This window comes from Porites lutea, chromosome 3 (assembly GCF_958299795.1).
Source record: "Porites lutea chromosome 3, jaPorLute2.1, whole genome shotgun sequence".
Classification (NCBI taxonomy): domain Eukaryota; kingdom Metazoa; phylum Cnidaria; class Anthozoa; order Scleractinia; family Poritidae; genus Porites; species Porites lutea.
The window spans coordinates 12,236,679-12,254,630 of NC_133203.1; the positions used below are offsets into that span (position 1 = coordinate 12,236,679).

Below are 17,952 nucleotides of genomic sequence, written 5' to 3' on the forward strand. Positions count from 1 at the left end.
GTTATGTAACGTCAACTACCCAGAGGGGTATACAGAAACGGCGAGAATACTAAACGTTCGCAGAGACAATATTTCACTTGAATCCAAAAGACGTTATTTCATTCTCCAGGAAAAAAATGGTAGTGAGTGAAATGACCGGAGAAACCCTGCTTAGCAGGGGTAGACTGGGGGGAAACCGTCAAACCGATCGTCTCGCCTACAAGTTGCAAATGTGACGACCCCTTTCTACTTCCTGAAAAGGCTGACGCAGAGTAGTTTGACAAAATTCCGGAGATAGAGCCCGTCCGTTACGGGAAGTCGGAAAAATATGTACCATTTGCTAACTTCTCTTGTTTCCAGTCTTCTGCTTGTGTAAGAAAGTTTAGAATCATGACGCCTGGTCTTGAGCGTCATTTCCCGTCCTGTTGGTAAAACCCTTACCATTGCAAAGCGGTCATAACTGGTTCTTTGGGACAAATAATTATGGTAATTTAAATCAAGATGCAACAAAAGAAAAACATGCATGCTCTGATTTGGTCAATTACCCATTCTTCCAGTACAACAAGAAAGTTACAAGTGATGCAGATCACAGAATATAATTTCGCGCAGATATTAAATATGCCTAAAAAAGAGAAAGAAAGAAAAGGTGTCTCTTCCTCTATTGTCAAAACAAGATGAAATATTGTGATAAAAAAAACATATCGTTTGGACTCATGTGACTGATATTTTGTACAAAGTAATAAATGAATTACAATTTTGTATAATAATAGTAAGGCCCAGGTTACCTTCCTTTTTTGTGAAAAAGGGCCGAGATTTTACGGGTTCTGGGCGCAGACGGCTAGCAGAATCTATTCCTTCTAAAAAGGTGTTTTTTAGTACTATTATGTAAGATTCTGTGTATTGAAGTTCGAGTCTTCGCAAAGACTGGTGACACGTAAAAATTATTCTTGGGATAATGTATGTACTTGAAGCTGTCTGACCTCGTCCCGTCCCCAGGGTCTTTGTATTCTAGTTGCAAGAAGACCCTGGGAAGACTGGGAAGGAAGTTAAGGGACAAAGGAAGGACCCTAAGAAGGGTACGTCACCCCCTAACCAGTAACTAAAGTATTCTGCATCCTTGCAGCCAGCTTAAAGCCAGGCTTTGCTGATTGATGGGCTGGCTGACATTTTGAACCCGAGAATTCCGTTCAAGATTCCAATGCCTGAACTATGCCCGGTGCATCCTCGTGACCAGGGGGACGAGATTAGGCTCGGTGGTTTCCAAGTGATCAGCGAGAAAAAGGAACTTACGCTGGGTGCCAGAGACTTTTCTAGCGCGGTTTCCGGTTTCTGTCAAGTCGCCGCTCGTGGCATCGGTCTACGGCCGAAGATGTGTCGACACCGAAAATTCCCGCCGCGCGAGAAAAACCTCTTGTACCCAGGGTAGGGGTGACGCGGAGTGGTTGATGTTCTTCATCACATGAATACTAATCTCCTTCGCAGTCGCAAGAGAGAATAACCCTACTAGGGTCGTCACGCAAAGCTCTTCCCCCGTGACTAACGGCTGCTAGGCCATTTCCGAGTTACAAAAACTCTCCCTTTCAAAACGAGGCTAAGTACAAAACCTATGTTGACTGAAAATGAGATGTTTTTGTATGATTTCATGTCAATAGCTTCGCGCTTAGCCTCGCCTAGAAACATAGCCTCCCACGCAAACGTTCTTAAGGGTTCGTCACGCGTTCCTGCCCCACGTGGGGCAGGAACGCTTGACGCACCCCTAAGAACGTCTGCGTGGGAGGCTACTAGAAACAGGGACTTCATGAAATTCGGATATGGCATATTCTTTTCCCTTTATTTTTGAGAACCTATTAAGTGCATGCAATTTTAAGCAGCTACGCCAATCATATTTCTCGTTATATTTGCCAAAATCAAAACACCATGAGAACATGACAACCCCTAAGAACGTCTGCGTAGAAGGCTAGTTCACGACGTTCTTCATGTCGACTTCCCCCGTTTACAGAAGAAGACTACCTGAAGGCTAGTGGTGCACATCAAGTGTACTAAACAAATTCTAACGCTGAACCACTGTAGCGTCAGACTTAAGAAAGCCCCAGTTTATTCACCAACCAGTAAGCAAACATTCCAAAAAAACTGTTCTTTTAATAGGCCTTCCTTGGAAGTAAAAGACAAGTGGGAGTGCTTTTTCAGATATATTAAACATTGATTTCGATCTTAAATTTATTATGTACATTCCGCTTCCTTAGAATCAATGCATAACTTACCGGGAGAAAAGGGATTTCAGTCGAAGCTCCATGTGCCAATACCCCTCATAAACGACCACCTCCTATAAGCGACCAATTTTGCCAAAAAACAAAAGTTTCCCAGTCAAAACCTTACACTTGGAATATCTCGTAAGCGCGGCCACTTTTTGGGGCTGACGGTTTTATAGTTTCTATTGTTTATAAGCTCTAGTAAGCGACCACTTGACTCATGGTCTGTTTGTTCGCTGTATCTACTACGCCTCTTATAGTATGCGAAGAACTTTCAGTGAAAACATGGAACCACATATATCATGACTTCCAGTTGTAAGTAGATGTGTCGGGAACTTTTCTCGGAAGAGTCCACCTATGGTTCCAGTCTCGTAATGGACCACGAAATCTACGCATTTGGGGTGGTCGCTTACGGGAGGTTTGACTGTAACTTTCAGCAAAACCTGTTAGTTTTTCAATCATTTTTCATTCCAAAACAGACGGCAACTGAAAACCTCCAAAAAGGTTGATTACAGTGCGTTGCAAGAAAATCACACAGACGATTAGTCTTACTTCCACTTTTTTAGGAATCTTTCAAAAGTCGAGGTCAAACCGAGAAATGTTTATCTTCAGTAGGGGTTCCACAACAGCTCAGTTGTATTTATTTGTAACTGATTAACTTCCATTAGCGATGGAAATAGTACACATGAACGCCTGTTTCCGGTATGGTATGTCTCCTTTCATTTGTCGTAATTCTCAAATCCGGCTTTCGACGGATGTCTGGTGCGTTTTCCGGAAACTGCTCGTGAAATCTTCGACGAGCTTCGGTTTTACTCCAACTGGTCTGCAAATCCAAGAGCGCGGTACTCGGCCTCGTCTCTCCGAGCTTAGCTGATCGAAACCACTTCGGGTACAGGTCGCTGTTGGTCGACCCTGTCTTCGCCTGGTCGGACGTTTGGCTCGGCATATTGTTCACAATAGGGGAGGTTGGTCGCTTAGATACTTCTGGGGCAGTAAAAGGTCTCGCTTCACTAAAATGCTTTGAATTCATGTGATTGGTAATGGACGAATAGTAGAGATGAGGATGAGCCAGAGCGAATGCATGTACATCTGAATATTCTCCATTTGGATTAACAAGGTTATGCTGTAAATATCCATCACTATATCTAGGACCCGTAGTTAAATCCAGGATTTCTCTACTTGCAAAGCAGCTCCCGTGGGTCTTGTCAACCTGATCAGACTTCTCCGCTGTTTCTTCGTCTTCACCTTCACTGTCCGTGATCCACAGCTCAGTACCATGTCCCACAATCACTTTCTTTTTCTTTTTTGCTGCTTTCTTTTTCACTTGAGCTCGCCGTCCTTCCAGCGGATTCGGCGAGTCCAATTGATTCTTGAAGTGCTCTTTCTGTTTGAAAAATGCCAAAAAAAAAATGCGATAGTAGATGCAAGGAAAAATTATAGTAACGAGTATATTTCATGGTTTCTTTCCCAGCTTTATCAGTTGCGCAAGATTACTACGCCCAAAAATCTACGACAGCACTTAACGTCTGAAACAGAGTTTCCTTGTGCAACGAAGTCAAGAAGCTAAACAAAAGAGCTTTCAAAAAGACATGAAGAATTTCTTAAAATTATACAGCACTGAATTAGTGTTTGATGATGGAAAAAATGCTTTACTTTCCTTTGAATACAATGAAAACAAAGCTTGATTAGCAGCAAAAAGACATCTCATTCTTCTTTGACTTCTTTCTTACAAACAGAGGTGGAAATTTTCTCAAAACAAATTGTTAAACAAATCCTTAGATCAGAGTGCAACAGAGGCCTTTTGTCGGTGTTTATTTCGTTATCTCTTCCATGTGGACGCTATGATATTTTTGAAAACCAACTTCACATTTCTTGTAAATCACTTACCAGTACATCTGGCTTCCCGCTGCAGATCGAATCAAAGTTGTCCAGTTTTAGAATATTTTGAGGTCCATTCCCTGTAAACTGTTGTTGGTAATGTGTCTGCCAATACCCTCTCTGTACATTGTACAATGCATTAGCTGTCCGAGGGGACACTGCCATCTGCCTGCTTCTTTCTGGGGTGTTAGGAAGTACTGAGGTGGGAGGGGTAGGGTAGTAGTTTTGCCTCTGAAGTTCCGGGCCTTTGACCAGCTTGTTTTGAAAGAACAAGACGAACAAGTTAGTCACGTTTCAACAGTCTCTCGGGGAATCCTATTTAAAATATAAAGAGGTCTGTTCGCAATCTAATCAGGGAAGGGGTAGAATTGGAGAGTTTTTCCCCAGGTATTCCTTGTTATGAAATGAAGATTTGTAATGCTAAATGTGTTGAAGCTATTCGTCAAAAACCGAAACAATGAAATTTGATGAGATGTTGACTTGCAGTGTCGACTGTAGCTTTCTCACACGAGTTGCGTGTATATACCGTTCTGTGCTACAGTCTTTTCATTCTTTCCTTACCTGTAGAAGATTATGTTCCGGCCAAGTCAAAGGCTTCTTTTCAGATTCCCTAACAACGCTTATCAACTCTCTTCGATCAAAATGGCCCTTGGTCTTTTCAAGTACGCTTGGATCTGGTGCAGAGGCCGGAGCTGTCGGGGGTAGTGTAGGGTGAAGTCTAAGAGCGTGTTTTCCTTTCCTGTGGTCATCTGGTGACTCCAGCGATGGAAACACTTGAAACTTGGGCATGTGGGAGGAATATGGATGCTCTGCCGGAAATCCCAGAGGGATTTGAATTTTTCTAATGGCAAATAGTTAAGAAGCGACAATCAGCGACTGTAATCAATCCTCGTTCATTCCTGAACAGTTTGTCGAATAGCTTTTCGTGTCGACGCGAAAAGCTATTCGCTGTAGTTTTAACAGCAACGATCCGGGGCTGGAACAAGTCGTTCACACACATCCAACATCCTGCCGCCCCGGCGCGGTAAAGCCGAGAGGGTTTGGTGAACTTAATTCCAGTTTTCAGTGGGTTCCAGTCCTCGCTCCTACTTATTCACTTCCGCTGTTACAGTGATATGGGCATCCCCGCGTTTTGGGCTTCCCCATTCCCTAAACCTTAGTGATACGGGTATCCCTTCTCATATTACCTTAGCGATTAGGGTTAGGGTTACAGTGGATGCCCTTATCACCAGGGTTTTGGGAATGGGGATGCTCATACCACTGTGACAGCGCCACTGTCGTCCGTACCAACGTGTGGTACAGAACCTATACGATACGTGGGGAAGCCTTCCAAAGAACTAAAGAATTATCGTCTGACTGAAGCATGGTTCGTACGATGCAAGTGATTACAAATCTAAGGCGTTATGACATAAACTGCGCGCAATCCCTCAGGCTTTACAAACAGACTAAGCGCGCGAGACGGGGAGGGAGGGAACTGAGTCGAGAGGAAAACGGGAGAGAGTCATCCAGCGCCCGGGGGACGAGGCTGAGAGTCACCTCCTCCCCAGTTCCTCCTCTGTTGGCCCAATCTTTGCTCATTCGTTCCTCACGACAGTACTTTTTTCAGGGACCACAGGAACTCTGGTTTGGAGGACTCGAACAAAGAGAGGCTTAGTATGAAACGTTATCAACAGGCTTACCCCATTTCTGACTTCTCTGGACTGGGTAGCCTGCAAATTAACAAGCAAAACTTAGTTGTGAGTCGCTTGGAAAAACAACTTTGCTAACCGAGTCAGGTGGAGAAATTTTTGTACTCCAAAGCAGTTTATTGTAATATATGTCAGAATCTATTGATAACAATCATTATCATCATCATCTTCATCATCATCATCATCATCTTCATCTTTGTCATCATCACCATCATCGTCCATCGTCATCACTATCATCATCAGATCTTTAAATAGTCTACTACCGTTAAAAAGTTACTTCCTTGCAATCGCTTCAGTTTTTTACATCCATTTAAAAGGTTTTCTTAAGACTATTACGAAACCAGCTCCGTCAAAAACTTCTTCCTCTGAGAAAGAAACAATCATAAGGGATTTGTCGCCCAAACAACCACCAAAATGCTTTTATGGACCGTTTTCACATGACACTATGTCCGTCATATTGGTGTCCCAAAAACAATAAAATGGCGGCCAATGGTGTCCCAAACCAATTATATGGGAGTTGGATCTTATTTGGACTCCAAACAAACAAACAAATGTAAAGGCAAATAAGTTTATTATTTGGGACGACTTGGCGAGAACAAACCCTTCACAGTACGTATGTAAATACAACAATAGGTGATTAAATAATATACAACACTCGTAAACTAGCTTTCACAAAAAGAAAGAACTGCACCCACCCCCCCCCCCCCTCCCAATTAAGCACGCAGGTTTAGTGCTTAGGCTGGGGAAACTTAATAACACTCTGATCAATGGATAACTGGGACAGGGAACACTCTGTAGGAGCACAGAGGCTGAGCAGCGGGAAGACTGGGAATTATCTTAATGTACCCAACAAGGTAAGTAGCCCAGTTGCTAGAGAGGCTGCCAGAAAAGGATAGGGCAGGACATTTAGGGTAAACAAATGGATTACGACCCTGGCTAGAGGTCTGTAACATTGCCTGCAATCAAACTGTGTCAAACTAGACTTTATGTGGCAGCCTAAAGAGCTGTTCCGGGACAGCTGACCTAAGCATACATAGAAACTAAATATATTAAGTAAAGGAGCAGGTGCAAAACTGTGATAACTGTACAAGTACATAAAATAAGAAACGCGAAAAAACTAGCAGAGCTAAGCTACTGCTTAGAAACTGAAATAAATGTGTCCAGACGGAGGCCAGAAAAAACCTGCCCAAAAAAACCCCGAAGGGAAAAAATGCGGGCAGGAAATCTGGGTAGGAACCAAGGCTCTAGCTCAAAGCCCTTTCTACGGGACTTTACAATGTAATCAAGAATAGGTTTCTCCTAAAAATTAAATAAAACAAAAAATTAAGAAAACTCGGCCAAAGAGAGGTTGGTTCAGATACCTAGATCACGTACACGTGATATACACAGCCTTATATACCCCTGATATGACTACCCATGGTGCCCCGGCCTAGTCAGGCCCTGTTGTATCTCGTGCCGTTAAAATATTTATTTCTGCCTTCTTCGCAGGCTCATTCGTCAGAAATAGCATTTTCTTTATATAAACGCTTTTTTTTGTCGCAATAAATTTGCATAGTTGCTGGCCAAGTGAGTTAAAACGCTAGCTTTGTACCAACACATGGAATAAATTACTGAAGAAAAAGGCGGTAAATTGTAAATTTGCATTTTGTTGAATACACCACGCTGTAATACTTATTACATTATTGGTTTAGCTTACAGACTATTGTTCACCATGGAATAAATTACAATTCAAACAACTTCAACATACACACGTACATTTTGACCAAGTGTTGTTTTGTCGCAGTTCCTACACCACATAAGCAGGGCAAGAGATTTTTTATCCCTTAAAAACGTATTAAAAAGCGTGAAAAGAAAGAAGCCGCATTCAACAAACGGGACACAAATGCAGCGATTGCACTACAATCATTAATCATTCGTGACTCAATTGGCGTTATGTTACCATGGTGACAGACTTAAAAAGACCAACCAGAAAAAGCCCCAGGGGTCAACCTACGTGTCGCGCTAAAGTAATAATCAGGGAGTGTCTTGCCGAGCTCGAGACGCAGAAATTCAACGCAAGGGCAGTCAATCAACATGGCGGCTAACTCAGAAGAATCCAGTCACGATTTGTACGCTGTGCAGCTTTATGATAAAGAGTATCTGAGGCCAAGAACGACCGACCTGCATGGTTTACAGTTGCCTGAAAAGGAGACATTTTCTATCCGTGTCGATCCAGCAATGTTGGACGACAACAAAGAGTACTCCGTAGCGAAACGTCTGGAACAGCTCGAGAAACGCCTCCAAGGAGGGAAGAACAGGGAAAAACGTGGAACCTTTCGCAAAGAAAACCTGCTACTCATCGATCTGGAGAGAACAACCGCGCTCGGCGATCTGATCGCTGGAGAAATAGCCGTGTTCGCCTTGAAAACATTCAAGGAAAAAGGCGAGAAACGTTACATGGAGTTTACATTGACCAAAAGTGCCTCGGACGACCTGCGACAGAGGGACAAGCAGAGAAGGTTAGAAGCCGCTATGAAAATCGCATTCGCTAACTATGTTTACTGGAGTCGCGTTTACCAAGAGATCGAGAAAAAAACGGATAAATCTGCGTTTGAACAAGCCCGACAAGAAGCTTTGGAGGACTACCTTCGCAATCCACTCGAATGCCAAGGGGTCGTGTACTCGTACCTTGTAATCGACGAGTCACAAACGGAAGACAAGAAATATCAGTTCTACATCGGCAAGGCTGAGGGCGAGTTTACTAAACAGATTAAGGAACATAACACCTCTGGAAACAAGCCTCTGTTAGAGTTAGCATTACAAGACAAGGCACTCTGGCCAGATGAAGATCAGCACTTGAAGAGAAAATTTAAGGAATCACTACCAAAGTCACCGAAGAAGGGTGAAGCACACGCTACAGATCACTTTCCAAAGCTAAGCTACGAACCTAAAGTTGTTGTAATCACTCTGGACTTCGGATACACGGAGGACTTTGCAGACGCTTTCAAGAGTTCCATCGACAGCGAAGATACGGCTGAAAAGCTTGCGCAGAGCTACGCTCAATACTTTGGAGCCAAAAGTCCGATCGGACTAAATGGATGAAACTTGTCTATCACGTTAATAGGCCTCGTAGTAAGTTAAATTGAACAATACACCACTTTCTTTTGTCAGTACTTTATGACTGTCAGTTTAATGAATGGAAATTTCTGTTGCTGGTGTTGGAATTATGAATATTGTTAGACCCGAATCGATGTAGATTCTCATGAGAAATGCTGTGTGTATTGTTCTACAACGTCGACGTTTACAGCATTTAGCTAGATGATATTCTAGAAACTTTAGGCATGACCAAGAAGGCGTTATCAGAGGAACACCTAGTTCATTCCATACGTTACTTTAACAAAACAACAGAGCAGTAACAGGCAAAACAAGCAAAGTGATTTATTACCATAAAATGTGCGCCACGTTTTAGCAGTCAATATTTTGAATCCACAAAGAAACGAACACGACAAAGATTTTAAAATTACAGAAATAGTATTTGTGGAGGTTTCACGAATGAAAGATCTTTGTAGGCGTCAATAAATTACATAGACGAAAAATGGCCCGCAGCGTACAATATGAGGCTCTGGACTTCCCGTTCTAAGTTCAATATCTTTTATAACAATTGAGCTTAAGTAATTTATTATTCTACTTAAACGATTGCAACACAATTTTTTGGCATTTGAAAGTTCACCCAGATTTCTATTTGGGCGTAATATTTGTGATTGGTTGAAAATATTTTTTTGAAGAATCCAATGCGTGACATAAGCGAAGAATCTTTCATCGCTTGAAACCAGGGTGTGAATTTTACGGAAACATTTAAGAATGCTTCGTATATAATTTATGGAAATAAGTCAAACTTTAGCCCATCTGTATTGATAACTTATAACTGTGATGGTTTTTAGCTATAATTTTCTTGGTCAGTGAATTAAAATGCGCTCCACTGAGTCAAAGCCGAAAAAAAACATCGACAATGGGCGTTATTCCTATAAGTGTTGTTTGGAACAGAAAACAATAAACCTTCACCATAAAAATGTTTTACATATTTTATTACTGATTTCAGTGTAAGCATTTTTGCCCTTTTTTCTGTTCTCGATTCCGAGTTTTACTTAAATTGGATTATTTTCAAAGTGGGCTTGATCGAGTTTAGTGTAAACTATTTAGCACCTATTGTAGGTATTGATGCGGTGAACGACCAACTTACGACATGTAAATTCGCAATTTGGAAACCGCTAGCATGTCAACACAACATCACGCGCTTCCTTTGTTTGCTGGTTCACAATTCTAGCTTTCTTACTCACTATTAAATCCTTCATTTGTCTAAGGCAAAACGGAACAGAGTCGTACGATTATTATCTTTCTTGTTATCAAACTGCTGTGGTTAGAGGTTTGTAAACCCTGTTAGAGTTTGAACCCCAAGATGAAGTTGTGGTTTCGTATGCAAACAAAATGGGATACGTTCTTCAATAACGCATCAACATTTAGGAAAGTATTGTTTGATTACCATTATAAAAAAAGGCGAACAGTTCGCAGTTTCTGTTATGCTACAATGTATTATGCGAAAAAATACGACCGCAAATCACTCCAGTTCAACAACAGTCATCAGTTATTTATTTTCGGGTTTGACCACAGTCACCACATTACCCCAAAATGGTCGAGTATTACTACACATGCTGTGTTACTTACAGTTCGTCATTTTTCCGCAAGTTGCTTTTCTTCAAAAGCGTGAGATCGTAGTATTGCTCTATCGGGATACCACTGAAAAAAAAACAGCAATAAAAACATTCAGCCTGCCTCCTAAAGATCGTATTAGTCACAAAATAACCCAGTAACGACTAACCACAAAGCCATCGCTACAAATGGCTTGTATACCTGTAAGGTTTAGCAACAAAAAGGAGATATTTCGCTATTTCCCATTTTAACTCACGGAACACGAATAGATCGCACATAACAAACTCGACGACTTTATTTGGTTACAAGTAAATCACGCGTTTTAGAAGAAGGAAATATTGATAAATTTTATCCATTGGGTAACGAGTTGTCACTACCGAAGAAAAAACCATTATCCTTTAAATGTTCAGGTCGTCACTGAGGCAGACAGTGCCAACTAGTCGAGTTCAATTTTCTCGAAAAAAATTTCTATTAGGCATTTCGATTGCTCAATTAAGCAGATAACAAAGTTTATACTGTGAATTCGCGATGAAATGGTCCGCGACGTATGCATTAATTCGAGTTCATTCTTGTTCAAGGTAAATCGCTCCAAAATCTCGTTATCTTCCCAGTTTATATTGGACTAAGTTTAGCTTCCGTTTATGAAACAGTACCAGAATAAGATGATTGGCCACCAACAGCATAACATAATTTGTTCCATTTTAATCACTAATCCTGTTACGAGATACTTTTTTGATTGAAGCAAACACTACAGAAGTGTTACGTTACGAATTGAAAGCCGCATTCAGTGATACGTATAAAAACAGTATCCGAAGCAATTCCTTAGTTACAGCAATATTAGACATATCGGAAAATAGCCATATTTTTAAGAAAGCACACGGAAATATGAACATAAAACACCAGCTACCAATGAGGAGTGCTTTTTTTTTTTTTCGTTTTGCTATTGACAAGGACATATCGTGTGGGTCAGAAAAGCGAAGAGGCAAAGGCGGGAGATCGGGCGCGGCCGAGAGGGAGAATGAGCTCTTGGCTCTGTACAAGATAGAGAGGAGAGCCGTTCGCGTTCTCGATCTCGTGAGCCAGATTTCCCGGAAGGCGAAGCACAGGCGATTGCGCAAATATACTAAAACATGCTGTTTTTAAGTGACGGAGGTTCTCATGGCGTTTTATGATCGCGCAAGGATCGTGTCAAAGACGTTAAAACCATGGCTGTTTTTGTGAAACAAAATATCGAAGTCTCGGATGCTTGGAAAAATGCCTATCCCGTTTCCGCAGGAACAGATAAAAGGCTTCCGTATGCGAGGAAAGAATCAGTTATTGGCCTCTGCTTTCTACTTTTAGCACATGCGCAATATACAGTGCATACAGATATTTCATTAACTTTGTCGGATCGCGGAAAGCCTACGCGACGACAGCGTGATGAAGCAACAGGGGTAACTTTATATTGAAGAAAAATACCAAACTCAGCCATAAAGCAAAGTTCTATTATTATAAAATTCCATTGGCAAAGGTAAACGTTTACGACCTTTTATACCATTCTATAACCTTGAAATTGTAACGAAATTGTAACACGGGAATCCACCACCTGAGGAAATTGAGTAATTTTAATTTTCAATGGACAAAAACCTTGTACTGGAATAATTTAAAGAATATTGCATTCTTTTTTACATTTTTCAAGGGCTTAAGATGTAATAAATCATCTGAAGTAACACCAAAGAAAATTTCTCATGGAAGTCCGAGAAAATGAATGTCAAATTTCACAAGAATTGTGATTACACAGGTAAAATTCTGAAAATTTCATGTGTAAGAAGTAATTCTGTGAAATTTGATAGTAACAGTGGATTCCGTCTTAAATGTAAACAGCTACCCACATTGTCGAGTAGGGTTGGAGCCTATATGAATCCGACAACGTTAATTGAAACAGCTGTATGCACAGGTTAAAGGATTCAGAGCGTTTGCACCGTTCTCATTGATATTTAACCCTCAACAGCCGTCTTCTCCGAGCCAATGACAAATTTATCTTTACATAGTTTATTTAAAAATATTTCATATTTAATATTTTAGTGTCCGGCACCCATTCTGTTTTCTACGTTGCAGGATGTACTTTCTCCAAACTTCGTTGAACCCCTTTGGCTGACTCTAAAATCCTTCCACAAATAAGTTTTTCTCTAATCATCCCCACCCCTCCCTAGGCCGGCTTTTCCCACTAAGGATCCGAGATGCATACACCCTTCTCCTGGCAATAGCTTAAATTTTAGTAAGTAATTCTGTTGTTTGTTAGTAGTAGCTTTCCTTGGGCATTAAGTGATAGAGGAGGGTTGGGGGGGGGGGGGGGGGTATTTGGGGGCTAGCCAATATATTTTCTCAAATACCCTAAGAAAAATTGGCAAATACTGAAACGCCGTGTCAAAAATGGACGAAATACCGATACCGCATTTATGATCGGTCAAACCTACTTAATGCTGCATCCATCTAACTTAATGACCTCGCCAACATCTTGAACAACCTCAGCCATTGCGAGAAAATATGAGAAGACCTTCAATGACCAGTACAAAGATCGAAAAGCCCGGCAAATGGATGCAACACTAATCACATCGTAGATTAACTGCCAGAAATTGTGTAATCATTTACCACACTTACTGTGTTTGTCCTTGACCTGTATTAGACAGGAGAGCGCAAATGAAGACAATGAACGGTGCCGTAATACCGTGAAGGATCTTCAGTTACCGAATACCGTCAGCCAAAAGTATGAGAAACCGCATACCGCAGGTCTACATGATGCCGCAATACCGCAGATTAAAATTAGAATTACCGAAATACTTCTTTCAAAAAAAACCCTCATTACTGTGATATCGTAAACCCCCATTTCCCTGCCCCGCATGATAGCTTCGACTGTGCGTTCAACGGTCACCTTCATAAACTGCCCTGAATTTTAAAGACATTTTTACCGGGCCATAATAGCTTCATCAAAAATTAAACACAAACAGCGGTAGTAAACATAATGAACTGGCGCATTTTTCATATTAACTTGACGTTTCGTATGCTAGTCACCTTCATCATGTTTATTTTCACAAGTGACCGTTACAGATTATGAGAAAACTATTTTAAAATACAAAAGTGATAAGGAGTCTGGAACTGAGATTAAGAAAAATCTTAGCAGTTCAAAATTTATACAGCAAAAGCCAATTAATAAAGCATCAGCTTTTTGACATTAAGAACTTGGGATGTTTTATTTTTTTTACAGTAATACTCAGATTTGCATAGTACCTTGCCTGCAAGAAAGCTCTCCTATTTGGGCGTGCGAAGCGAACCGGGCGAAAACACGAGAGCGGGCGGCGATGCCGCGAGGGGTTCTTATAATTTATTATTTGTACTTCGCCCAGACGAAGGAAAATACCATTGGCTGAATAATGACGTTTCTAGCGCGCGTTTACTTTTCACTCTATCCCCCAAATGGAGAGCTTGCTTGCAGGCTACTTATCATATCGTGGCTTCTCACCGCGGAAATGGCATGACCCCTCCTCCGTAGTGTCTGTGTCCCTTCTGTACCCTGGTGGGGGGCTCCTGCTTGGGTCGAAATTCCTTTGGAAGCTGAATAGGACCAAAGCCTCCATAGCTTAAACTGCGACCCCAAGGAACTTTTGACGGTCGGCTAGTCCGAGAGAGATAGCGATCAAAACTGCACGAGGAAACAAAAGAAACAAATAAGAGATAAGAGATACAATACAGAAAAATTCACCCTTGTGAGAAGTGCGCTCTCGAGAAACGGGCTCCTTGGCCGAGTTGTTTGGCGTTTACGACGATTATCAGGTTTCGTTGCCATGACAATAGCTATCCCTCCTTTACTTTACCTCAAAATAGAAGCTAATTAAGTTTCAAGCATTTCGGCCCACAATACTTTTCTCTGCTCTCTCAAACAAATGAATGCGTTTGATTTGCTCTCTCTGAGCGCCTTTACGAGTTGGCGCCACGTTTATCACGGAGTTTAAGGCGGATTTTTTTTTTCTATTTTTGACGGAAGTAATTTTCTCGATATTGATCCCGTCTGGTTTTCTCCTTGCTATTCTTAGCAATTGCATTCAAAATTCTCCCGTTTCAGGCGGTTTGTTTCAGATAAATACAGGCGAAACAATATACCAATATGGAGTACCGTGGTTGTCCTTAGATGAGGGTTGTCCAATACTCACAAATAGACTCCATTGGTGTTAGTGGTGATAAGAAGGGTCTCCATTGGTACCAATGGTACGATTGGTACCGAGAGTGACGCGTTACCTTTCAGTTTTATAATGTTCGTACGATGTTTGTTATACTCGCAGCACCTTGAGATATTATTAGCGCTAGATATATACGTCGCCCTCGCTTTGTAACTATTAGCGCGTTTCCACTTTGTGTGAAAGCGAACTTGTTTTGCGCTGTTGGCCTATAGAACGAGGAATATTCATAATAACTATTAGCGCGTTTTTTCTTGGTGTAAAAGGCAACTTGTTTTGCGTGGTTGGCTTATAGAACGAGGAATATTCATAATAATTATTAGCGCGTTTTTTCTTGGTGCAGAAGGCAACTTGTTTTGCGTGGTTGGCTTATAGAACGAGGAATATTCATAATAATTATTAGCGCGTTTCTTCTTGGTGTAAAAGGCAACTTGTTTTGCGTGGTTGGCTTATAGAACGAGGAATATTCATAATAATTATTAGCGCGTTTTTACTTGGTGTAAAAGGCAACTTGTTTTGCGTGGTTGGCTTATAGAACGAGGAATATTCATAATAATTATTAGCGCGTTTCTTCTTGGTGTAAAAGGCAACTTGTTTTGCGTGGTTGGCTTATAGAACGAGGAATATTCATAATAATTATTAGCGCGTTTTTACTTGGTGTAAAAGCGAACTTGTTTTGTGGGGTTGGCTTAAAGAACGAGGAATATTCATAATAATTATAGTGCGCTTTTACTTGGTCTAAAAGCGAACTTGTCATTGCGTGGTTGGCTTATAGAACGAGGAATATTCATAATTATTAGCGCGTTTCTACTTGGTGTAAAAGCGAATTTGTTTTGGACCAATAGAACCATTGGAATGGCATCATTTTCCATTGGTACCAATCGCACCATTGGTACCAATGGACCATTGGAATTGCCCTGTACCCAGCCAGGTCACATGGGAAGATAATCAAAGTCCCCTTAACGAGATGCATATTCACCAACAGAACCATTGGAATGACACCCTATTGGTACCATTGGTACCAATGGACCATGGTACCAATGGACCATCAGTTTGACGAATCGTATCCGTTTGTGTATATTGGACATGTGTGCCTTAGATATGTTAATAGGGAGCTTAGGCAAAGACGACGGCGACGTCAACGAGAGCCGCAAAAAAGCAATGGGTTTAAATTGGCAAAACAACAACTTTACACGTGCATCACGCTTTTTTGTACATTTCTTTGCCGTCACTACACGATTACCACGTGAAAATGCGCAATTTCAAGTTTTGTGGAGGACTTGAACACAACTGGACAACGACTTTCTTTTTCTTTTCTTGAACTCTGAGACAGTCTTTTAGAACTCAACTTCCGAAATAATTGCCAACATTGGAAGAATTGACCGAGATGGAATAAGCGCGATTAAGTTTGAAGCAGTATTTAATTGACGTTTTCGTAGCTGTTGTCGTCGTTGCTTCGCTCCCTAACTTGAACACTGCAGTTATTTTTTTTTTTAATATTTGGTCCATGATTCACAGTGTTCTGAACCATCTTCCCGGGGTTTGATTCATGCATATCTTCCCTCTTATCTTCAGATTCGCTTTCTGTCTAACAATCAGCTTCGTCAAAACTTAATGTGAAGTAAACTGCAAAATTTCGACCGAGAAACCATTTTTATGGCAGATTTTTTTCCAAAACGTTTTTTCTTCGGATCACGGATGAAAATCGCAAACATAAAGTGCCATAGAGTAAGTAGGAATTGTCTTACCCCAAAAAACAATATTAAAGAACAGCAGTGAAACTGAAAAACATGCAGCTTCTGCTACAATCAACAAATCGAAGCAATTGTGTTGTTAAGTTATGGTTAATGAATTATAAAACATGTACATGGGCAACAGTCGAGATGATGTCTCGTAAAAAGAAAGCAGATCCTGAAAAACACCGTTTACTTTTCTGGTTACTTGTCCAAATTGCTTGACTGATGTTATTCACAATAATCCGATGCTCTATCTAGAAAAAGGAGCGCCACACCTCTCAGTCTTAAATAGCTGCACAGGGAGCTTTCAAAGGTGTCGCCAAGTCAATTCAATCACCTGCTTCATGTTAAATAAAAGAACTTCAGACACCTAGCTATGATTGATCCTCACTTGAGTTACTATCCAGGCAAAACTCTGCGGTAAAACTGAAAAAATTACTGAAGTTTGTGGAAGAAAATAAGAGAAAAAGGATGAGGCGATGAATTTTACATCAGGACAAAAGATACACAAACCAAACGACATCACGGGAAGTTTAAAGCTATCGAATAGTTACGGTAATAGTTGGCTTATCAGTAAGAGCGAATATTTAAACTAAGACAGTTAAATTATACTGGTTTTGCTATGAAAAATTACTTACGACCAAATTAAAACTTTGCGAGTTAAAAATAAAAATTATCCAACCAAAAAGGAAGAAATTTAAAAATTGATTAGATATAAACGGAATTGAAGCTATCTATTTAAGAAGTGACATTGACCTGTGTTACACTGTATAGGCTTTCAGACTTCAGGCATTAAAGTTATACATTCATACCATTAGAAACCATTGCAAAACCTGAACATTACACTATATGGTAGCGAAAATTACAGTAATGAGTATGCTAAGCCTTTCGCCGAAGCAATAACACGTTCTCAAATCAACACAATGGACCACTTAGCAACGTGTTAGCAACAGTGGTGCATGGTCTATTTCACTCAAGAGTGACTCCCGGCGCCTCGTAAAACCTCAACTCAACTAGCTTTAAGGCAAATACAAAGCAAGAATATACGACCTTATTTGATTTCAAATTAAACCACATACAATATTATTACTTACTCGTCCTGAGAAACAGTAATCCTTTCATAATACTGCGGGGTATGCAGAAAATGCGACTCAAAATTCTTCGACAAGTAATTTACCCCTTGATGCTCTTTGTAGAGCGCTTGTTGAAACGCTGTCGTCATTATTATAAAGTTGCCAATGTTCTTCTCTCTGGCCGATGAATTTCCGTTCTACTACATGGTGAATTTTGAGATAGTTTCACTAAAGTTTGGAAGTTTTTACAGATTTTATCACCAACATCCGGTAACACTGCATATACAATGGCAGAGCTATAATTCATAAACATAACTTTACCAAGGAGACGCAGGCTGTCTGATTGGTTTACCAAACAAAAGCGTGATAAGCTATTGTTAGAAACTACTTACATTAACAAAGTAATAATTAACATCTAGAATAATTATCGCACTCATCCTACACATACCGCT

The 17,952-nt window shown here is 40.7% G+C and overlaps 2 protein-coding genes across 2 annotated transcripts; one reads left to right on the forward strand and one right to left on the reverse strand.

Moving 5' to 3' along the window:
- Nucleotides 1–2,098: 2,098 nt before the first annotated feature.
- On the reverse strand, nucleotides 2,099–17,804 carry LOC140930499 (sperm-associated microtubule inner protein 4-like). Its single transcript, XM_073380217.1, has 7 exons — nucleotides 17,522–17,804; nucleotides 13,980–14,159; nucleotides 10,496–10,567; nucleotides 5,786–5,815; nucleotides 4,668–4,947; nucleotides 4,116–4,361; nucleotides 2,099–3,612 (listed from the first exon to the last, which is right to left on the reverse strand). The coding sequence occupies exons 1-7, from the start codon at nucleotides 17,647–17,649 to the stop codon at nucleotides 2,893–2,895; spliced, it is 1,656 nt and encodes a 551-aa protein (XP_073236318.1). The 5' UTR covers nucleotides 17,650–17,804; the 3' UTR covers nucleotides 2,099–2,892.
- Nucleotides 7,794–9,852, forward strand: LOC140930497 (uncharacterized). The gene has a single exon (XM_073380215.1). It carries the CDS (start codon nucleotides 7,868–7,870, stop codon nucleotides 8,873–8,875), a length of 1,008 nt encoding a protein of 335 aa, XP_073236316.1. The 5' UTR covers nucleotides 7,794–7,867; the 3' UTR covers nucleotides 8,876–9,852.
- Nucleotides 17,805–17,952: the final 148 nt, after the last annotated feature.

Coding starts and splice junctions, on each gene's coding strand:
- LOC140930497 (XM_073380215.1), top strand. CDS start 7,868: ATGGCGGCTAACTCAGAAGAATCCAGTCACGATTTGTACGCTGTGCAG.
- LOC140930499 (XM_073380217.1), bottom strand. CDS start 17,649: ATGACGACAGCGTTTCAACAAGCGCTCTACAAAGAGCATCAAGGGGTA. Junction 14,160..17,521: donor ATTACTGTTTCTCAGGACGA/GTAAGTAATAAT, acceptor TTCCTCGTGCAG/TTTTGATCGCTATCTCTCTC. Junction 5,816..10,495: donor TTGCGGAAAAATGACGAACT/GTAAGTAACACA, acceptor GTTAATTTGCAG/GCTACCCAGTCCAGAGAAGT.